Source organism: Pseudorasbora parva, chromosome 9, assembly GCF_024679245.1.
Source record: "Pseudorasbora parva isolate DD20220531a chromosome 9, ASM2467924v1, whole genome shotgun sequence".
Classification (NCBI taxonomy): domain Eukaryota; kingdom Metazoa; phylum Chordata; class Actinopteri; order Cypriniformes; family Gobionidae; genus Pseudorasbora; species Pseudorasbora parva.
Window position 1 is genome coordinate 36,382,472 of NC_090180.1, and position 24,173 is coordinate 36,406,644.

Genomic DNA, 24,173 nt, shown 5'->3' on the forward strand with positions numbered 1-24,173 from the left:
AAAATGCAGTTGTCCGTCAAATAACGTGCTCCACACGACTCCGATGGGTTAATAGAGCCTTCTGATTCGAATCGATGCGTTTGTGTAAGAAAAATATCTATATTAAAAACGTTATAAAGGAAACCTGCCTTGAAGTCTTCCATTGTAACCCACGGCTGCTTAAGCCACAAGATGGCGCCGGCGTTAAGCATAGAAGTAGTACCGGTCAAGATAACTCGTAGTACCCGTATGAGGGTGTTATCTGGAAATAACGTACCGCTGGAATGCGCGATTGACCAATCAGAATCAAGTATTTCACAGAGCCGTGTAATATATTAATATATATATATATATATATATATATATATATATATATATATATATATATATATATATATATATATATATATATATATACAACTTTACTTGTATTAAAATCATCTATACAGAATAGAAGAAGTCTTCCAGAATAATTTTTCTTCAATTTACAACAATTTTTTTTTTTTTTTTGTTCATTTTCTGGTTTAAACGGGCGAATAAGTCCTAGATCTTAGATTATGGCTACATTTTAAATGTAACAAAAAAAATGTAAAAAAATAAATAAATAAGATTTAAAAAAGTGGAGTGATAGAGATTTAAGGCTTATCTTTGAAAATAGGTTGCAAGCCAGGATTTCAAGGACATTAATGTTTATTACAACAACAACAACCAAAAAATAAAAATAAAAATAAAGATCAAGATAAAAAATAAATCAGCACTCACCATGAGGATATGCAATTGAAGTGGCACAGGTCTTGGATGTGGCAGCAGCCAGCATCATTCCAACAAAGTCTGAAGCGTCTTTTACAGATTCATCTTCGTCATCCATGTTAGCGTTGGCCTTAGACTCAATGAGTTTGCGTTTAATGCTTTCATAGATGACAAAGTGGATGACAGTCTCTGATATGCCAGCATAAGAAGCGGACATGCCCCTGTAGAAACCCCGTAACCCATCTGACCGATAGACACGCCGGACACACTCAAATGCACTCATCCGCCGTTCTCCACGGTTCCTAAAGAAAGACAAACATTTGATAAATGTCAGAAGGTTATAATATTCCCCCCTTCAGTGTTCCCTAACACATTGGTTTCAATGCGTGGAATTCCGAAATACAAAAATTCAAGAAAACAAGCATGCTAGCTAGAAAATCACATACTAAAAGTAAACAGTACCATTCACAAGGATAAAAATCCCCTCCCAAATATTTTTTTATACATTTATTCAGCATCAGCAAGGATGCTAGACTGGGTAAACCCAGCCTGATCTGACCTGCAGCTCAGTCTGGAAACCTGTACATTCATTTCTACTGATTCTGTTACACTTTTGCGGGAACCAATCACAGACTGGCTTATCTGGATAGAGAAGCAATGGGTTATTGCCTGTTGATCACGCCTCTTGTGGTCTGATTGGTTGAAGGACTATCCAATTGCGTACATCGTCATTTGAATAATGCTCGTTTATCACACCTCTTGTGCAGTAGAAAATACAGAGCAGACTCCCCAGACAAATGTTCAACCTCAAATTGAGCTTGGTCTTGTGATGGCCAGACGAAACGGATGCATTCAATTGATTAACAGTGAAAGTAAAGAAATGTATAATGTTATGAAAGATTTATTTCAACTAAATTCTGTTCTTTTGATCTTTCTATTCAGCAAAGACTCATATATCATGATTTCCCCCCCCAAAAAAATAAAAAAATAATTAGCACAAATGTTTCAAACATTGACAATAATAAGAAATGTGTCTTGAGCAGCAAATCAGCATATTATTGTGATTTCTGATAGATCATGTGATGCTGAAGACTGGAATATTGCACCATAGTAAAGTTTTTTTTACCAAATAAATGCATTCTTGGTGAGCATAAGATACTTCTTATCAACCTCAAACTTTTGAATAGAACGTTATGAACAAATAGTATTACTTACCTGGCATCAAGCTGCAATCGAGTCTTTATAAGCCAGATCGGGTTGGTTGCTGTGATGGCAGTGAACCCTGGGAAAAAGAGGTGTTCCAGATTAGGATTGGAAGTGATATTGTCAAAGTAACTCAGAGCACAGGACATTCAGCAGGTCTAATGACTCTAGAACAACAAACTTTCCCTAAAGAAACTCCACACTTCAAAGAAGTGCTGTGGACCTCTGTAAAATATGCTTATGACCTGTTTGAATCAGTTTAAAATGTAGAATATTAATCTTGTTAGCATCGTTTCATCATGTCATGAAATATCATGTTCATTCGTCATATCATGAAATGTCACACCAATCTCGAACATCAGCATCATAATATTGACTACAGCCCCTTAGGAATGCCCAGCATCATTAACAGCGATTAATAGCTGATGTCAGGAAAACCGTTACAGATCCACTAGGCACTTGTTTAATATTTTGGGTAAAAGAGCCATAAGCACATCTTAAAGTGGCCACAGCAGTAAATAAGGCCTTTTAGCTAAAGCATTAATTAGTTTTTCCATCTATAACCGGACTCTAAAAACAATGTTGCTTTACTACTTTAATATTTAGCCCTGTCCTCACTGAATTGAACTGTATTTTATGGACCGAGTGGAAGCTAAATAAGATAAACATCTTGAGAAAAGAGTTTTAAGATAAAAAGAACCACTATTAAGATACATGACTGCATCCAAACGACAACAAATTATTTACGTTAGATAAATGACTGTTTTTCACAGCATGGGCAGTGAATTAGACCACCGCTGCGATGTAGTTGAAAGGCATGCCATGCGAGTACTATGCCGGCAAGACTTACAAAATATTAGTAAATGAGATTAGCATAACAGTGACTACGTTTACATGTGCACCAATAATGCGTAAATAATTATTCCCCAAGATGTGTGGTTATTTTACCGCCATTCTTCACATACCCCAATGCACCAGCACTGCGCTTGACATTAACACCCACCAAATGGAGGTGGATTTACTGTAACAGTCACTCCTACACGCCACTTTGACGAGTTGAATATTATATATAATATATAAATATAATAATTGTAATATGAGCATCTGAAATAATAAACTAAGTGTAATGTTTTAGAATTGTTTCATATATACAAATCCAATACAATATCTTAAACATTTCCAATTAGGGGTGTGCCATATCATACCACCCACGATAATACCGGTATACATTTTTACATGATAAAAAAAAGTGTCATCGCAATATCAGTGATATAGCGACACAATGACGTATGGCACATTTACTTTCCCTAGCGCGCTCAACAACACAACCTCTCTGAGAGAGAAGAGCACGAAGATCAGCATGTCTGCCTCCTATGACGATTCAGTGCCTAAAAAGGGAGCTACTTGGTTACAAGAGGTCAGCTTTCTTGACAACTGACAAAACATTGACAACTTAAAGCTGTTATTGATGTTTGCAGCGCAATATTTGACCGGACGGGTAACATTGATGGTTATTTTCGTCAGTTACGGCTAGTTCGATCTAGCATATTTTGCCTCCACTGAATCAGACACAGAGATAAAGTAGTGTATAAAGTAAAACGTTTATTTGAATGTATGGATTATAGCATTTATTTAAATTAGAGAGAGAGAGAGAGATTCATACATGCATGACTGTGTCTGTTCAGCGTTTCTCTTAGCAATGAAGATGTGCGTTTATTACTTAAAAATAGCATTGTAACCCCATCATTGCTGAGAAATATAATGCAGGGATCCAGTAGCTTAGCTATTTATTGCTGAAAGTCGCGGGACGGCGTTGATATAAAGTTTCCGTGCTCCTGAATCTGCAGCAATCTCTGCTCTCTGTATGCGAGTGACGTATGCGTGTGTGTGTGCGTGCGTGCGCGCTTCATAATGAAAACAACGCATTACAGAACGATGGTTCAGTTGACTTGGAACTACCTGTGTATTAAACGATTTTATTGCACACCTTCCAGCCAAACAGAATCAAATATTCAGAAAGACCATGGCATAAATTACTTTAGTTATTGCTAAACTAAAATTATGTGACACACAAACCCGCCTCTCCTCACTCAGTCATTTAGTTTTCTCTGGATTAATATTGTTGGTGTTAGAGGGCTTGGATTTCGGCATGGGATTGTGTATTGGGTATAATTTTACTCATTCTGCAGATTTTGTGCTCACACCCAAAGTGCATAGACATGAAGTCGCCTCTCAGTGCAAAATTAAGTTTCACTACTTATTATGCTTAAATAGTCAAATACACTAGGGCTGAACGATTAATTGCGCTTGCGATAATATCGCGATATGATAAAACGCGATTTGTAACCGCAAAGGTTGCGATTACAGTCTGGTCACGTGACACGTGAGGAGTCTGCAGAAGCAGCATCAACTTGGCACGTTACGCCTACAGGTAAGAACAGTTTGTGTTTAATCGATCTAATATTGTGTTGGTTATACTATACAAAAGGGGTGGAGGAAAGATTCTCTCTCCAATGATTCTGAGCTTAGATTTCGACTGCAGGCGCGCAATGGTGCTGCGTGTTTTAGAAACACCCGTATTCTGCTTGCTTCCATTGCCTCTCTCCCCCTTTTCTCACACACGCACACACACCCGAATCACAATGACATTCGCGGACTTCAATGCACAGGATACGCGCTGAGAGAAACTTTGCTTGATGCTACGCTTACAGCGTGTTGTGGCCCACCGGTATTTTTCTTACAAATGCTCTACAGTCTTCAAATATAGGAAATGCTCGCGTGCTTTTTGTGAAGAGTGCTCATGCATGCGGCTGTGCACGTATCGAAATGCTTTTATGATGCAAAATTATTGTAAACACAGTCAGTAATGAAGGGATTAAACCGACAGGATAAACCACATCTTATATTTTAAAATAGATCTGTGCATTAGTGTCAATGCAGATCTCCCGCTGTCTATGATGTCATTATTAATAATCAAACAACAGTTAAGATGAGAAAATCACTCTTTATTTATTGCTTGTAATATGTTTTTTGTTCCTCATTATTTACTAGCTTTTATAGCTATATTAGTTTATATAAGTAAATTGTTTTAATTTAATTTGTTTAATTATTTTTAAAACATACTTATAATAATTGAAGTAAAATATTAAGTTTTATTAATACGATTAATAGTATTCAAGAATGGTTTTGGAATCGAATAGTGAGGCGCCGATTCCCACCATTACTATAAAATAATTTATTGCTCATCTTTGTTAAATAATACAGAAGATAAAGAGCTTAAATAATCACATACTAAGTCGCAATCGCAATATTGGTTAAAAAATTTGCAATTCGATTATTTTCCAAAATCGTTCAGCCCTAAAATACACACAAAATAATGTCAATATGCCGGTCTTGGTAAGTATTCACGTAAACACAGTCAGATATATTTTAAGAGAACGTAAACAGTTGAGAAAGAAAACGTATGCGTAACAGTATAATGGATCCGTGTGTCAGGTCTTAAAGTGACAGCAGCCTGATATATCTACAGGTATTTTTCCTCATGGTATCGATGTTAAAATTGTGCCCAGTGAAAATAGAGAATGGCAAGTAACTTTGGAAAACCACGAGACAGTGGCTGGTGAGTTAAAAAGTTAATGTCGAGCCCTGGATAGCACACAAGATGATTTCATGGAACAATAAGTGTGTTACTTGCCACTGCTTTAATGCAATTGCGTCAAATGTAAAACACATTTCAATGGACGTATTGGGTATTATTTGACACCGCGATGAAAATAGTAATGCCGCTTTATCTGGGGTTGCCTACATTGCCGTCTCTGGATGAAGATAATGAGTGGAGACAGTGCAGCGAGTTGTGTTGAGAGTTCCTCGATTCAGAGTGCCGGAAAAACTGGAGTGGAGTCCATTCATGAAGTTGTGTGAACAACACACGACATGCACACTTTCGTCAGAGCGGTGACTATGATATTAAGGAGTTTAAATGCCTGTTTATTGCGATTAAAATTGATGTATGTCACATAGTTTAAACCAAATAAGATTACCACGATTATGAGTTTAATTGCATTCGTTAAATCGCAATATTGCCAAAATCCCATTATAATCACATTATGAGGGTGCATGTAAACATAGTCAATGTCCAAGTTTATTCCTGTTTGCCGTTAAGATATGTGTATGCAAATTAAGGTTACGTTAATGTGTGCTAGCCTTGTATTAACAGCATTAAAAGCAACAGCAAAATATTCTGCCTGATGTTGGTGGGAACAATTAGTTAATCTTTTCAACTGCAAAATGAAGCACAAAGCCTGTGCTTGGTGTTGTGGGTGCACAAAATATCCCCGAACAAAAGAGAGACAATGGCAACTGGAGATGAAGGTATTCATGTGCATTTCTAACAGTACAGTGTAAAACATCAGTGCTTTCTTAGGCTAAACAAACCAAAAGAAATCTATTGAGCTAGAGTAGAAGCTCTAGAGAGGGTAAGAGGCCTAAGGCAACTGACTGGTGAAGGGGAGGGGGATGACAGATCGGTACAAGAGAGTAAGAGAGAGAGAGTGTGTCTCTGACGAGTACTCACAGGGGAGGGGCAAAGCTCCTCTCCTCACAGCTGCAGGACGAAGCCTGCAGATATGGGGGGCAGAGCAGGCTGGCTCACAGACCCTCACGCAGGGTGAAAGCTACAGTAAAGGCCTAAAATAGACACAGGCTTTTCTGTACCACAGTCACAAGCAGCAGTCCACATGCCCCTCAGAGTCAAGTCAAACCCATGAGGGAGTGGAACACGTCAATAAACCCTGCCCCCCTCCCCATCCCAGCCCCGCCCATCAATTACATCAAACAATGACCATTCCATCCCGCCCACCACCCATTTAAACAATTAAGAGAGTGCTTTCATTTTCCTTTCTTTTTTATGGATAGAAACAGAGAAATATGTTTAGAGAGAGAGAGAGAGAGAGAGAGAGAGAGAGAGAGAGAGAGAGAGAGAGAGAGAGAGAGAGAGAGAGAGAGAGAGAGAGAGAGAATTTTTGAGTTTTAAAGGACATCATTATACCAGTGCTTTTCCATTTTAAAAGTAATGGTACAGAACAGAGTTGATCCTGCTGCAGTAACACTATTTATCTTGATCATATATGAGCTTTATCAATTCTGGGTCATAAAAAACAGCTACAGAATCAAACTAGGATCAAAGTTTATATAAACAATAACTTTAAGGATGGTCAGAAGCAGTGCATGTAAAAGTCCAATGCTAACCTTGTCATTCCCGCTGGCAAAATCCTTGCCGAACGCAATTTTGAATCGATATTCTATTGAGATTAAACTGAGGTTCTGCTGTTTGGAAAATACTTCTTGCACAAAAATTAAAGGCTGAATATGTTGTTTCATATAGAGGCATTTCTTTTTTTCAACAATAAAAATATGTTGGCTTTGACCATTGAATTTTATTCATACTATTGGGATAACTATTTGAAGTATTGAAAAATGAAGGAAGAGGTAAAATCCTCAATGTCACACATTTGTTTTTAAATATCTTTTTATGATGGCAAAGCTGAACTTTGAGCAGCCATTACTTCTGTGTTCAGTCACATGATCCTTCAGAAATCATTCTAAAATGCTTATTTGGAGCTCATGATTTTATTATCATCATATTTGTTTGGAACCATTCTACAATTTTTTTTTTCTTCGTTTTTTTCAGTTTTTCTTTGATAAATATAAAGTTCAAAAGAACAGCATTTATTTGAAATATTAAAAATGTAACAAGTAAAATGTTTTTACTGTTTGATCAATGTAATGCATCCTTACTGAATAGCAGCAACCATTTCATTAAAACAAAAACATACTGAATAACATTTTGCAAAATTTTAAAGTTCATCATCAAACTAGAAAAACTCATTTTCAGAGTTTGGATTGTGGCTGGCACCATTTCATTTTTTACTGGTCTGAAGCTGTTGATCTTAGGCATTGCTGTGACTTTTAAGGATGTTTAATCAGAGCCATGACTTTATCTAGCTCTATAGAACTTATTCATAACCCAACCACAATGATGACAATGTGTGGGCCATACGTGACATGCATCAGGTTGCAAAAACTGAGCTAACGGCAACTGTAAACTGATGCCAATAGAAAGAGCCATTAAGAAAGGAAAAAAAGTCACCTATGCTTTTGAGAAGAGAGAGCGGCACATGTAATGAATATTTCATTGGCCTGTCCCTTATCGGATGCCAATTTTCCATCGCAGGCCTTCAGGGACCTATATTTAACCACTTTTGTAATGCACGGGCTATCTGTAGGGCTTATCGGGCCGCGTGGCCCCTCTTATCAACGACGAACAGACAGAACATGCCTGGAATGTTTATGTTGTCGTGCAAAATAAGGCATAGCCTACATACTGCAATCCAATGACAAGGTTAGCATTCAGTATTGAAATTAAATGACAAAAAAAGAAAGAAGTGCAAGTAGTTTTTCACTCAATTTACCTTTATAGGGAGTTACAGGCTGGCAAGGGGGCCATGTGTCAAAACTGTATAATCACAAGGAAGTTAAAAAAAAAGAAAAAAAAAAAGAACTGCAAGCCAGCTACAGTGGCTACATTAAATTAAATAACCATCATTATAATTAATCATCATTATCATTAGGAGAATCATGATCATACCGGTGAGTAGAGACGTGACTACCTGAGGCGTCCCGATCCCGCCCGTGTCAGTCGCGAGGACCGCTGCCCACCGCGCATGGCACTCTACATGTTAGCGTAGCGCCCTGCTAGCGGCCACTACTACACACAGCACAGACAGCGTGTGAAGCCAGACTTTTTAGTAGCACACTGGCATGTAATGACTTATGTCCTCCAGCCCTCAAAAGGTAGAAGAAAACAAAAAAAGGAAAAAAAGAAACTGGGAAAGGAAAGCACAATCCAAACTTTGAGGATCTTTTTTTGAAGTATTGCTAACAAGCTTTCAAGTAGATATAACATGCTTGAAAGTTAGCCTATGCGTTTTAGAAATACTATTTATATTTTTCTAGATTCTTTCAGTGTCGCTGAATTTACATTCTGTAAATGAATATGTTAATTTACCAAACTGAGACAAGGAGAGTAGAGAGAAAACAAATATTTTCAAAATGACTAGCTTTTAAATATGTCTGTATTCTGAGTATTCTGATCCTGAAAGTCTTTAATTGTGCTTTCGGTCTAGATGCTGTCATACCTTGAAAAAGGTAATCCAAAACACGAGGCAAATACCATGGCTAAATTCCCCTAGTTGTACTAGATGGTGACTAGGATAAAACATTTTATCGTAATATGGCTGTAATGGCTAAAAACAAAAGCGACTGACAAACATCGGTTACAAACACCCCAATGATGCATTCTCTTGTTTGTGCACACTAAGAGGTGAGTATTATTTTAGTTCAGTGTGTGAGAAATACAACCAAAAAAGAGCCAATGCAAACTTAAGTCAAAAAATGCATCTACGTGAAAGATGTTGCTGGGACTCTTACCTGCTAAACCAGCGGACAGCATGTGCACCTGTGTGGAGTCAGGGTCAAGCACATTGTTCAGCTTCTCTTTAGATGTGGAGTAGGCAGCAAAATATATTGCTCTGTGGACAAAACAGAAATGACACAACAACATAAATTGCTATTGAGGATTTCAATATTTCAGAGTTTATTAGAAGTGGACGGACACAAATCTTTATTTATTTAAAAGATAAATATTTTTATTTATGTTTTTCACATGAATATTTTTGGGAAGTGTTGTCTGCACACTGTCCATGTGGCGTAATTTTCATCCTCGGGAGGGTCCGCGGACATCTGCGCAGACGGTGCGCGTTCGCGGGGTGAATTTTGAGACAGTAGGGTCCACTAGGTGGCAATACGCACAGTTGTGATGTACTGTGTAGTAGTCAAAGAAGGTTGGGGAAAGAGTGATGCAAAACAGTAAAACAATGTAGCATTTCCTTCTCCATCGCTTTTGCTCTGGTTCTTACATGCAATGGTGGTGTAGTGACAAATTGGGTCCCACCCGAAATCAGATCTCCCAAGTGATCCAATTGGTTCAAATTGCTTTTAATAGGTACCTCTCTTTAGCGCCTTATTACAATTCCATGATACAAGTGATGATAAATGCCGTTTCAACTACGGTGAAAAATTAACCCAGGGCTAATTAACACATGGTTACCGAGTAGATCGTTCTCTGTGATGCGTTTTCATGAAAATCGAATGTAAAGAATTTTATCTCTAAAAACAGATTAGCTTATAACGCTTGTCTATGGGGCACAGAGTAAGTACAATTAAATTGATAGTTAATACCACTAAGAAGGCTCAAAATAGCCTCACACTAACACAGTAGCATAATGAGGGTCCTTACATGCAAACCGAAGCATTGAGAACTTTGTAAGTGCACAAACAGTTTAATAAGAAGACACTTTATAAAGACAGTACATTACGCGTTCACGCACAAGCGCCATCTTGGAAAAGTCTCGACTAGATGAGCCATGAACGCTGTGCTAAGTGATGAACTTGGAATCTCATTTGGTCCGTTGCTTCCGGAAGAAAGCACTGAACGTAAGAGAGAAAATAAATAAATAAAAATAAAAAATGTCCATGTATTTATATTTCACAAACGTAACTCTTATCGACCAGCTCACTTAGCACAGCGTTTGTGGCTCGACTCGTCGAGACTGATATGTTAAGTATTTTCAAATACTTATTTTCCTCACTGTATATAGCGATAATACCGCATATCACACTATTGAGCCACTCATACAGGTAATTACTACAAGGGAAATTCCGTCACCATGACAGCCCTAGAATGGGACACCCTACGGTGTTGTGGACTTAACTGATGTGCGCACACGGCAGCCAATGCAAGTCCACCAGACCAAAAGTGCAAAGAAGTGTGCCATTTGGGATTTGGCCTGTTATAATGACCACTTATGCCTTTATTAGTTAGCTTATATACTAGTTCACTAGCGTTCACATTCAAATGAACCGCACTAACCGAGGTGCACCAAAATAGCACCAGGGTTTAATTTAATAGAACCAAACATGACAAGTTTGAATGCACCCTAAAAGCAGTGCGTACACGACTTTGTGAGATGGAATGGAACACGGAAAATTAAGTATACCCAAGGCGACAATGTCTCCATCCTGTACGGGAATTTTCTGAGAATGACTGGCTAACTAGGGCTGTGTATTGCCAAGAATCTGGCGATACAATACGTATCATGATACATGGGTTACGATACAATATATTGTAATATATTGCGATATTGTAAGAAAGGCAATATATTGCGATATTTATTTATTTATTTTTTATAATTTAAAAGAATAAAGAATACAACCATATGCCTAAACACGAGACAAAGTATTTTATTTAATTAATACAGTATAGTTTATATCACTAATAAATATTTTGTGCAATCTAAGTAAAGGGAAATGTAAAGTGACTGCAGGATTTTTTATGTGTATATGTTTTAAAGGTTCACAGTATAGCAGTGGCTATTTAACAACAGAAAGTGCAGTCCATTTCATGACTGAATGACTCTGTTTTATATTTAATACAGTTAAGCTATTTTCTATAAAGCAGTCTATTGTATAAAGTGCTATTTCAAGTACTGAACTGCAGAGCTGGTGCATCAATATCCACATCGCTATGATCTTTCATTCTGCTGCCACCGCTGTCAGCTTAGGTGTGTGTTTATTTTGTTACTGAGAGGAAAACGTGCAGTACGTTCTATCGAAGTGCTTCTCAGCAGCGCGGGTGACGTCAGGATGTTAAGCGAGCTCTCAGTTTCGATGTGTTTCCCGAGTATTAGATTTTAACTAGGCCTATTTCGCAAACAAAATGATTCTTGTCAATTTCCTTAGTGGCTTCTTTTTAGCTGAAGCCAAAATGAGCCCACACTTCAGCCACTGTATACTGCAGGAGCGGAATAATGCTATCGTCTTGAGAGCTGGGATGCTAATGCAAATACTAGCGATGCACACACTTTTACCTTGCGCTTCTCCGGCTCCGAGTCAGTTATACGTTCTGAGATAACACTGCCATCTAGTGGTTGGGTGTTATACAGTCTGTGGTTTAAACCGAACACAAAGCCACGAATCTTGGATGTAAATATATAAATATTGATACAGTGTTTTTGAGAATCGATACAGTATCGCCAAACATAATATCGCGATATTCACGTGTATCGATGTTTTCTTATGGCTAACCGTACATCCCCACCCCCCTTAGAACACAGCTTCAAACAAAACAAGAGATTGCTGATATGCATATACGCTCTATACTGCTCTACTTTGCATATGACAAAGCTAAAAGGGTGATGTGGCAGAGGTATGTCATGCTCATCAGATCAAATGTCCTGTATTAGCTACCAGATTTATTTTCTTAGACAGGGCAAATGCTGGAAGAAAAAAAAAAAAATGGATTATGAAAATGAAAATTTCCGATGTAGGACTTAAGCCTTCCTCGGATTTGCTTTAATCTAGGTTACATAATTCACTCTCACACACAGTGCTTTTTAGGGCCACACTGAGTGACCTGCCAACAAGCCAAGCAGCCATTTGTTTCCTGATGAGACGCTTATAATGCATGCTTCTTCCCGCCTCTTCAAAAAGACAGCCAATCAGTGGCCTTCACAGAGATCACAGAGATTCCTAAATTTGACTGGCAGCCAATCAGATCCCAGTCTAAACATCTGCCAATCCTGTGTGAGTAATAATGCTGTATTTTTGTGCTCGGCTTAATTTGGCCATCTGACTAAAATAACGTGACCTTCACGGGAGGATTTTACATAACATCAAATTTGATTTTTGTTAAAAAAGCTTGAAATTATAATGGTTTAAAATCTAAAGCGTATAGGTAATGTCAGTACATGAACATCAAGCCAACCAAGTTATATCTACCCACACGTGCATTTAATATTTATGTAACGCAAATGGTCACAAGGCAGCCATTCCAGCTGTGATGGCAGAGGACACACAGGACAGGAATGCTGAGAAACACATGCACAGATGGGGAGAAACACACACACACACACACACCTCATGCAGCATGAAAATGGTGCTAACACTGAAATACAGATATGTTAAGTGGTTTAGTTGCAACACCACTTCCCACATACCAATATAAATGTGATTAAACTGCACAGACATGCACATAAAGCTCAAGTGAATAAGTGCATGAGAGCAGCTAGTCTGTAGCATAATGATGACACACTGCCGTCAATGAACAAACTGATTCATAAAGGAGAAAGGGAATATTTACCTAATATTTAGTTAATGAGTCAATACACGAATGCAGAGCAGATAATGTAAAACACTTCCACAGACACTACTGAACATAGTAGCTATTTTCCAAAACAGTAAAACGTTGCGTCCAAAGACAGCTCACTGGGTTTTGGAACAGATCTAGCAAGCGCTATAGATTTTGGCGTGAGTAACTAAGTGAGCAGTGTGACCGATAGCCAGTATAGTCTGTAATAAGACAGTGACATGCTCCCCTGATGATGATACACTGAGATCTGAGCAATGAGCATGATCATCAGGCCCTTATGTAACAGTTTGCGGGAAAAAAAACAATATATATTTTTTTCTCTTCCATCTTGACTGCAATGAGGAAAAAAAGCAAATCTCAACAGGAAACAGTGAGGGACACAAACACAAACACGTATTATTCCAAGTCTGAAATGAAAAATTGGATGAGTCAAACACATACGTTTGCGACAGAAAATGCGAGTTACAGCTTATATTTTCTGATGGACTTACTTGGATACTCAGATTTACATTAATGTAAAGTATCACACTTTAATATAAGGTTTCTATCACAATGAAGATAATTTTAAGCATTCCAAGATTAATAGGCAGATGCAAAATTCACACACACAGACAGCTGAGTATTGGAAATAAAAACCTCATTCATTTTCTACATAGAAATGTTAAAAGACAGACTTGTTGTGAGATACCAGGCTGTTACATGCTTTTGTTTAAGCTATCGGCCCACAAGCCACACATTAATTAAAACGTTAAATGTTTGTGTGGAATTTCAGGTCAAAAGCTACATTTACTGTGATTCTGTATATAGGGTAAACGTACCATTTTAAGCACACTACTATCCTTGAGCTCAGATTTTAAAAGGAAAACAAAAATACAAAAAAAAAATATATATATATATATATATATATCATCCCAGTTGATGTCTTAACTAAATGATGTGTTTGTTACTATATACCTTCTATAACTTCAAGACAATCAGACCATTGCACAGTGAGATATGGGTATTCATGTGTTCACACTGTCTGGCGGCCATTTTGAAAGCTGTCTGAAAACATCCACACAAAGAGTAGACCCTTAAATGGGAATTTTTTAGATGTTTAAGCCTTTATTTTTGAGAAGTTTAACTTCTTACTGCAAAATTATGAGATCTATATTAAACTTTTGCATATTATAACCTGGAACCTGGACGTGGGAAATAATTAGTTCGATCAAAAAGATAGTTTTAGCAACATAGCGCAGGTGCTACAGAACATTGTTAGCTTACTAGCTTACTGTATAAGACTGTGCTACACTAATACATTACTTTACAGGTATTACTGGCTTGTACTTTTAAATACATTATATTGTAAATTTACAGTATTGATGCTCTGTGGTTTTACACTTCTATAATTAAAAAAAAAAAAAATCATATTATTGTAAGGTGAACTTTAAAGGGACCACTACTATGAATATCATAGCTTTAGTGTAACATAAATAAGAAAAGTATTATTTAATATATATTTTCTATAATAGCTGTTCATATTCAAATATGTATGAACTTAACACATGACCTACATTATTTATTCAGCAAAATTGTCCTTTTAAATTTATAAATGTAATATTTATATATTTAAAAAAGAATTGCTGTTCCAATAAAGCTCAGTGGGCTCCCTTTAAGCTCATCAACATTCAACATCTATGTAAATACTTCATTAACAGACTTTAAATATTAACTGATGGATGTCACGTCAAGTTAATCTTTATAAAATGATTCTTTAAAAATGTTGTTAAAAATAAACAATAATTAAAAAGCTTAATGGGAACAGGGGTGTGCTTAAAGGGTACAAACATGTACCCATTAAGCACAGCCAGACTTTTTGCATTTAATGATGTACATCTTAATTTAAATGCCTGCCATTTAAAATAAAAAAATATTATTGCGTGTGAGATTAATCTTTTATTATAACACAACTTCTTGTATTCAAACCAATACCCTGTGCACTAAAATATCTCAATGTAGATTTTGATGAGCTTAATATGTACGTTTACCCTATATCATCAAACACTCTAATACTTTACTGAACCGCCTTTAGCTTTGATTACTGAGCGCATTCATCATGGCATTGTTTCAGTAACATTATGCAGCATCACAACATTTGTTTCCATAAAGAGTTCTCTTCATTTTTGTCCGAGATCTTGTATTGACAAAGGGAGAATGGAACCACTCTGCACAGTCTACTGAACCAATGGTTCAGGAGCAAATGACTCCTTAACCATTCTTTCACAGTTTGAGCCAGATGAATCTTGGTCATGGAATACAGCCATGGGATATGTTTTCCGAAATGGGTGTTTAAGAGACAAAAAGCTACACGCTGCATCAGTAATGTTGTGATTCACCTTGTTGCCAGACGTTTTTTGTTTAACAGAGACAATATTGTTGGGAAGAATGAATGGGAAAAATACTTCCAGAACGAGTGCAGCTAATAAAGTGTGGCTGCCATTGTTGCACTCTATAACATTTGTGTTTTTGTATAAGGGTCATACCTGGATGGAGCCACTCCCACCAAGTTGGGCCCCAGGCCCCTAAAGAGTGAGCGAGGACCTTCTTTCTCCAGTATTAACCTAAGAAAGATAGAGAGAGTTAAAACATAAACATAACTGTGTCGCAACCTGATGGTAATCATTAAAAATGAAAAGTGTAACAATGTAACATGTTGTTGCCATGATATTTAACACTTGCTGCACCACCTTCAGTAAGTAATCCAGGCCCACTTAAGGGTTTGAGACAAAGTAGGTAATTGGGAGAACCAATGCCAAGCTGTACCCTTATCAGTGCATTCTGTTGTGTGTAATTGCATATGTGGCGGTTTTAACTATACAGACAGCAGTCAAATAGGGCTCTGATTGTGTAATTCAGATCAACTAAAAAAAAAGGTTCAATAAATCCGGAGGCGGGTTCGTGCTACCCAACATTATATAAACTAGGTGAAAAGTCAATGTTTTGCTTTTGGAATTGCACATGTCATGTTCAGACTCTTCTAGAATTCTTCTTTCAAAAGTATTTCTTTTTTTTTTTGTTTAAACTGCATCTGTAACTCATTTTCTTCTGACCTACTTTTTCCCTCTGATTCTGGAGTAGTACAATAGGCCTGTATACCACTGCTTGCCAGGGGCCAAGAAAAGTGATTCCAATCCTGGAAAAGACAGAAAGGCTACACCCAGAAACCCTAGCATTGCAACATTTTGCCAGACTAGCAACATAATACCAATTGTGGCTTGTGCAGCACTACCAACTTCCAAGACGAGCCAAATTATAGAAACAATGTACTCTCAGTTCATAAAATGTATGAGTTTGGTATATAACTTTATCTATTCATTTAATAGGCATATGTCAATGTGACTGACTTTACAAAGTTTTTTGTAAAAATGTTTTGCAACCTAATAGTCATTAACAGTTATGAAAGCAATTCAACTGTCCATCATGGTAGGCCAGCAACCATTTTAATAGAACACATGTTCTGAAGGTATTAATCTATGATGCTGGCATTGAGGAACATTCTCATCTTTCTTTCTTCATTCTGATATTCTATATGACCAATATGTTACTTTTGCAGATTCATTGGCAAAAATAATAATAGGACCTAGTTGTATTAGTTTATATCCAGCGAGGCAGGTCTATGGATTCGTTAGCCATTTAAGTTGCATATTTAAAGCTAGTGATGTGAGAACACTGGTTCTGTGGGGGTTAAGCACCCTCAATCAAAAGCAAAGGCACCCTTAGTTAAAAAATGTATAATACCATATTGGCTAAACAGATTTGGCAAACGCTCCAGTGTGTATTTGTGCTCTGGAGAGCAAAGGTTTCTATTTACAATGTGTAGCAGCGTTGAGTAATGTAGAAAATCACACATGTCTGTTGATCCCTTGAATGCAACAGCCAATCAGAGGTGTTTAGGAATACCTGCAATGCTTAAAACAGCATAATTTTTGCTCATGCTCTGAAATCCTCTTATTTTAACAAACGAAGTACAGACATGATGCATATAAGAGATTTACTGTGCAGTCAGTTTAGACTGCATTGATTATAACGGAACTTTATAAGATTGTGATGAACTGAGGGTGACTGACTGTTTTTTGGTGATTATAAAAGGAGCACTCTTTGTGTGCATTTTATATAACCTATAATGGAACTTTATAAGATTGTGATGAACTGAGTGTCACTGAATGTTGACTGAATGAGGAGCACTCTTTGTGTGCTTTGTAGGACTGTCCTCGACTAAGGATTTAGACATTTGAATCAGAATTGACGAATCTCTCTATGGTCGACCGATAGTCGAATCATCTATGTGTGTGTGAATGGGTTGGGAGGGGCACGACACGTCAGCAGAAGGGTAAAACTATTTTTATTTTCCTTTACACACTGCACACAGCAACAACTTTTAATAAAGCGACCAAAACTGCCTGCCAACTGACAATGGCTTTCTTTAGGTTTAAATAGCCTAAAAGGTCATGTGGTGGATAAACATTCATAAACCGTTTTCTCATAACATGTTAAAGCCACGATCGAAATACAGAACATCACACAAATATATAAAAGAACATTTTGATAAATAAACCTAAGAAAAATACCTGCCTAGAGAGGAAAAGAACACTTTGAGTGCATTTACATGCACGTTCTTAAGCCGATTGTGCCTAAAGGGGGTGAAGGACGCGAAGCTCAGCCCCGTGCCTCAGGATCTCACTCACACCACCACCTGACGCACACATTATATACACGCGAGCTCAATTTTGAATTGACTGACAGAAGAGCTGCACGATTAGTGTATCTTGTAGCACAGGGTTAAAGCAGTATGTACATTGACAATTTGAGGGAAATAAAATATAAATTTAACATAAGACCTTGAAAAATCGCTCAGTGGTGCGGCAGGATTTTAAACAACTTCCTGAGCGGCCGGGGACAAGCGCTGAATGCTGCCGCCGGTGTGTGTACACTCATTGAACGTGTTTGAATTTTAAAGGTGCGGTGCGAAGCTCCACGCCCTTAAAGGGGTCGCACCCCGGATGGCCATGGCCAACAGTCATGTGTACATTTGTACTGCAAAGTTTCAGAAGTGACATCCACATATAATCACGGAAGTGATATCCACATTTGCCAGCTTTTGTTTGAGACCATCTCACTGGTTTAAATGCCCTGGAAGATGATAAACAAGGTTTTGCGAAGTTGGGTTTTTGAAGTACTTACTTGAGACAGTGTAGAGGCCCCGGCGGGGCCACACGGGCCACACTGGCCCCATTCACAGTGCTGAGCTGAACCTCAGAGATGTAAAAAGTCACCGAAGAAGATTGCAGCCTCGTCTTCACCACCTCCAATGGACATGTCAATATTGCACCTACAGTGCCACCACAGCTAGAGAGAGAGAAATTATTTATTATCCACTTTTATTTAAGCAACATAATTTTCACTGAAAATTAGTTAATTGCCACTGTGTATGTGTTCAAAAACATTTTGAAATGTTTATGCAAGAATTAAAATACAGTTTGCTCCTGTCAAAAAAAACACAACTGGATCTAATAAGGCAAAAAAAAAATCCTCTAGCATGAATAAAAAAAATAAGCTGCTGGCTTAAAACTGTTGCATTTTAAGCATCAGAGCATTTTTCCTTCCACAGACTAGCACAATGATTAGACTTGTTAGTCGAGGCTGCATTCTGCATTCACATCTGTATGTGGGTCAAGTTTAACATGTATTTGCTTGTGTGCATATACACACCAGGGGGAGCAGAAAGAAAGGTTGACCCCACATGCAACAAATCAGGAGAATAGTCCTGGAAAAGACCCACAAACAAGACCTAAAACAACTTCCATGCAATAATGTATAAACCACTGACACTTCTCAGTAGATGGCTTTTCACTATTTGATTTTAAAAAGCATCAAATTGATTGCAAACAATATGCCTACAATTATGCAACTAAATATCAAGGTCTGACAAGACGCAGCTCAATCAAACTAATAGAACAATCCTCAAACACATTCCCAGCTTGCATTGTGTGCATAAAGTTGACAAAGGAAGCACTTAGTGTTGATGACATGCTAAACCTGCTGACCTCAAAACCGAATTCTTGTGTTCTAAACAACTGAAGGTCTATTTTTTGTGCTGCCTTCCAAAAGACACACATACAGGGAGCAGCTGTGAACTTTGTCCCAGATATGCAGCCCTCTGGTTTGTTGCTGCTAAGGTTTACACACGGACTCTCTCACTCACTCTCTCTCTCTGGTTGGCCAATGAACAGAACGATCATGCCGACTTCACGAGCAAAACCCATTTGCCACTCCTACGAAAAAGCTCTGCAGAGGCCTATTAGAAAAATCCCACTAGATTTTTTTTTTGTTATTATTCACAGTTACATATGGAATTCTACACTATTACATAAAGAGATGTGTTTCTGAAAAAGGGGAAGTAGAACAGGAAAAGAGGAAAGGAACTGCTTTTAATTTCTTCCGAAACACAAGACCAAATAGGCAAATGCAAACGTGGCCACCAAAGTGAATTCCCCTGGTCAATGATTAGTTTAAGCAAAACAAAAAAACAAAAAAAAACAATTTGTACTTGAGGTTTACACAGCAGTGTTCAAAGGGCTGAAACCCACAGGTGTAAACTAACAAGTCTTGCTAAAGTAACCAGACCCACATAAACAGGACCTGAACCAAAATGAAACTCAAGCCCACTCAAAAGATCCAAAAGATACTGTCATCTGATCAAACTGGCTTAATGGGTCCCACACAAGAACCCCTTCTGATGTTATTCATAGACACAACGTGTACGTTTACTTTTGTATTGTAACTGGTCAATCATAATGCATTTGTGTAAATTTAAAGACGGCATTGAAACAGAAGTTGAGTTATTGTGATGGATTAAAGAAATAAATGATGTTCACACAAGTAAACACTGCAATATTCCATAAAATATGAATTGTCTATTTTGATTTCATGGTGACTTTAAGAATGACCTGATTTTTCGTGAATTTTTAACAGTTTGATAATTATTTTCATAAACATCCAACAGCAAATGAGCAGCACAAGAACCTAAGCTACATTGTGAAAAAACTATAAATTGTTGGTAGGATACAAATAAAAGTGATGAAAGTCTGAAATCTAATATATATGAAAAGTGGAGATTTTGTACCGGGTAGGTATAAGAATTAACTTACAGGAATAAATCTGGGTTATAAGCACTAGGGCAGTCCCCAGATAACTAATTGTTCCCATAAGACCATTTCTGTTTGCATTCGCGCCACCATTTTGAACTTTGAAGTGACGCAAACCATCACTTAGGTCCTTCCGCTCTGGTTGTTGTGCGGGACTTTTATTTTTGACACAGCGCTCCCATTCTCTGTCTTCATTAGTTTGCGATCTGTTTAACTGTCAAATGGTGTAGAATTGTTCAACAAAAAAAAGTAAACTGTGTATGAAAAATTAGTATAGCGTTTATTGTGTGGTTGATGCCCAGTGTCGCTAGCAAAGCAAAAATACATAATCATGTTTCGCTTGGTCCCTTCAAAGTCGCGTTGGATCTCCTTCTTAGTAGAGAAGTGGCTGGACTGTAGCGTTGGTCCATTTATCGCCGTTTTCCATATTTGTGAAGTGAATAGGCTATAAACCGTGTTTACACTACTTTTTAAAAACCCCGGGTGGCAGCATTTCGCATGGGTTCGTCCAATCAACTTTAACTTGTATTACTTGAAGTTCCTATTGTGCTTGGTTAGACTCTTCTCTTAAGTAGGAACTAATTTTGTTCGCCAGAACTAAAATCATTCCCAGTTCTTGTGGTGCGAACATGCAAAAAGCAGACCAGTAGTTATAGGAAACTATGAAAATGTTCCCCCGGTGCAAGGGTTAAATCTATCATAATCTAACACTATAAAGTTAGTGCTAAAATAACTTTATGGAGGAAAAGAGTTCAATTAAATAATTAGTGTTTGATGATAAACGACCAAATCACAGCACCTTAAATATGCTTCCCATATAACCATTAAAGTTAATTTTATTGGGTTTAGTTTTTTTAGTGTTTTTTTTTTATCTGTCAATGGTTTATAAAAAGTGTCATTGCTATGCACTGACAAGTGATTTTCATTTGCACTGCTAAATAAATACATCACAGAACCGTAGATTTGTTTATCACACAGTTCCAGTGGCAGGTGATCTATCCATTATAGATACAACTCATCACAGTTATACTGACACGCCACAGGCAATATATTAATGACCTAATCTAAAAATATTTCCATTAACATGATATGCAAAAAAATCCTTTAAACTCATCGTAGAAAAATGATCCCAGATAGCACTTGTTACGCCGTTAGCTTCTTGTTAGACCTCTTATCACCCTCCAGGGTCGAAGTCATCAAATGACCTTCAGATATAATCTTGTTAAAGAGCAATATACTCCCCTCATATCTCTGTTACAATCCTGATTATTAAAATTGGCGAGGCAGCAACCTTTGAATCAAAGAAAATGATGTTTCTACGGGCCTGGCAGAGTGCAAAAGAGCAGACAGGGACATGCAGGAATGAGAATGGGGTCAAAAATAGCTGCAAGTTGGGCTACAATACAAGAGAGATCCCTGTCAAACATCCAGCATCGAGCTGACAGTTGAAACCACAGGCCTACGACAAAGCCTTTGATTTGCTACAGGAAACGGTGATATGCTTCACGTTCACATTCATGCAGCCTCGAGTTTTTCCTGTCTCTAATCTCATTCTGCAAGGCAAAAAGCATGAGCGAAAGCATCAAAGCCAAATCACTTCCTGCAAAACATAAAACGGTCATGTCTGGAGAGTTCCAGATGATTCTGTGACAACACCAGAAGAGATTATGCATCTGTTGCATGACCTTGCATTTACAAATAAAGCATCGAAGACACGCTGACAGACAGCTAGATTGTTTACAGCAATGTTGAATGAACGTCTAATCTGACATTGTATAATGGTCGACCTGTGATGAATGTGTCTCGTGCTGTATCTTAAGAACAAGCAAGCCCAGCTATAACGGATAAATGTCAAAGAGACAGGTTGACAGCAGTGATAGATCGGTCTGTATCTGGCACGCTACTCACCCTCCAGCAAAGAGATGAACCAGTGTGTCCCTCTGACTCATCCTTTAGCATTCTCCGCACCCACACCCAGGCCTGCAGTGCGAGCAAGAGCCGGACAGCTCCGCCGAACCCGCTGCGATTCTGCTGTACAGTCTCAGTCTAATGGATGTGGATGAGGGTTGCAATGCACACAATTAAAAAGCCCGACGTTTAGCGGGCGAGATGCGTCGCGCGATGCGGCTAGCTCAGCCCGCTAACGGCTGCCGACGTGCGCAGATGTCTCTTTTTGCCTCTGGCGGGTTCGCTTTTAATTGATCGCGTTCTGTTCTTTTCAACAACACAGACATATACCAGATGTCGAGGTTGCGGCTGCAGGGGACGCGGTATTTGTGGAGCTATATCCGTGTAGAATCGGTAGTGCTACTGCCAGTGATTCAGTGGCTGAAGAGCTGACTGAGATGGACACCAGAGCCGCTATTTACGAGCCAATCAGAAACCGCAAAACAGAGGCCGCGATTGGTCGGTTTGCGGGGTGACGTACCTTGCCCCCGCCCCATCATGCTCCTTTCACATGATCTTGGAATTGATAAATCGTAAATATTGATATATCCCGTTTTTAGAGGTTAAGACATATATTTGCTCGTTTGTATAAAGGGTGATTTTAACTATGCTGACCTGAAACGTTAACTGAGAATCGATTAATAGCACAGCGTCATATTTACATCCGAGAATGAATGAGGACATTCATAGTGGGCTATTCAGAAATATTTTTTCGTGGTGTATTGATGATGGACATCAATGTCAGTTTATGCACAGTGGGTTTGCACGCACTCGGTTCCCCTCACAAATACTACGTCCTCCCATTCAAATGGAACACATCCCCCCCCCCCCCCCCACACACACACACACACACACTTTTTTATCTGTTAGACACGAAGCTACCTTAAAAAATAAATAAATAAATAATTGTGTAGGCCTTTTGATATCAGGTCTGAGAAACTAGAAATACCAGGGAAGTATCAAAATGTGATTAAAATTGGGTTAATCGGATTAAAATCTTCAAACTGCGTGTTAAATTGCATAATTTCTAGGCTGTTTTCCCTTAGCTATGCTCAGTTCTGTATTTGACTAGAAATGCCTCATTGTGAGTGCAATAAAATGATGATAACAATTAAAAACAAACAACACAAAAAAACGTATCTAGTAGGCTACATCACAAATGCATGAAATTTATAGAATGTATGCGTGCCAAAAGGAATGGGAACATTGTAATATGTAAATGAATGAAGACCTGTGTCCGTCAGCTGACAAGAGTTACAGCATCCCAAGAAAAATGTACTAAATAGCTGAATAAAATGCACACGCCTCTTGGTTTCAAGATTAGAGCTACAATTGTACAAGCTCAGATCATGTGCATGGGAAATCTAATTTCTCTTGGCATGCCAACTTAATGAAATACAATGAAAAAGTGGTTCAGACAGGGTCTCCAATCCTTTTATAGAGTTAAAATAGTTTAAATGGATGACTTATGACCGCTTTTTTTTCTTTTATAGATAATTCCCAAGATGACAAATGCAACTGCAAGAACAATGACCTCAAATTAGAATACCCTGATAAGGTCATCAATCAATGATCTCATCCCAGATTAAGCAACTGTGACTTCAGTGAGGTTCAAATTTGTAACTGAACTAATATTTTCAGCTAAAAATTACAGTAGAGAGAGCTGATGATAGAGAAAACATGAAGGAAAAGCACCAGTAAATGGAACAAGTATTTCACGCCAACTGGCAAAACTGTCCTTTTAGTAAAATAAATATGTTATCAGCTTCATGTCATTCTCATGCCGAGTCAGGTCACAAGAAAGCTGCAATAACATTAAAGTTTGATGTGCAGCACCTTGGAAT

General features: G+C 37.9%; 1 protein-coding gene across 2 annotated transcripts in view; it reads right to left on the reverse strand.

The window, feature by feature from the left end:
- slc25a36a (solute carrier family 25 member 36a) overlaps positions 1–22,732 on the reverse strand; it is a 29,714-nt gene extending 6,982 nt beyond the window's left edge. Inside the window, exons 1-6 of one of the 2 annotated variants that reach the window (XM_067452454.1) lie at positions 22,291–22,732; positions 18,419–18,583; positions 15,721–15,798; positions 9,421–9,521; positions 1,945–2,011; positions 742–1,031 (exon numbers count right to left, since the gene is read on the reverse strand). In XM_067452454.1, the coding sequence (XP_067308555.1) occupies positions 742–1,031; positions 1,945–2,011; positions 9,421–9,521; positions 15,721–15,798; positions 18,419–18,583; positions 22,291–22,331 (742 nt within the window). In that variant the 5' untranslated portion in view covers positions 22,332–22,732. Of the gene's footprint in view, positions 1–741; positions 1,032–1,944; positions 2,012–9,420; positions 9,522–15,720; positions 15,799–16,291; positions 16,665–18,418; positions 18,584–22,290 lie in introns of those variants that run through there. The other variant, XM_067452455.1, reaches the window with a different exon arrangement.
- Positions 22,733–24,173: the final 1,441 nt, after the last annotated feature.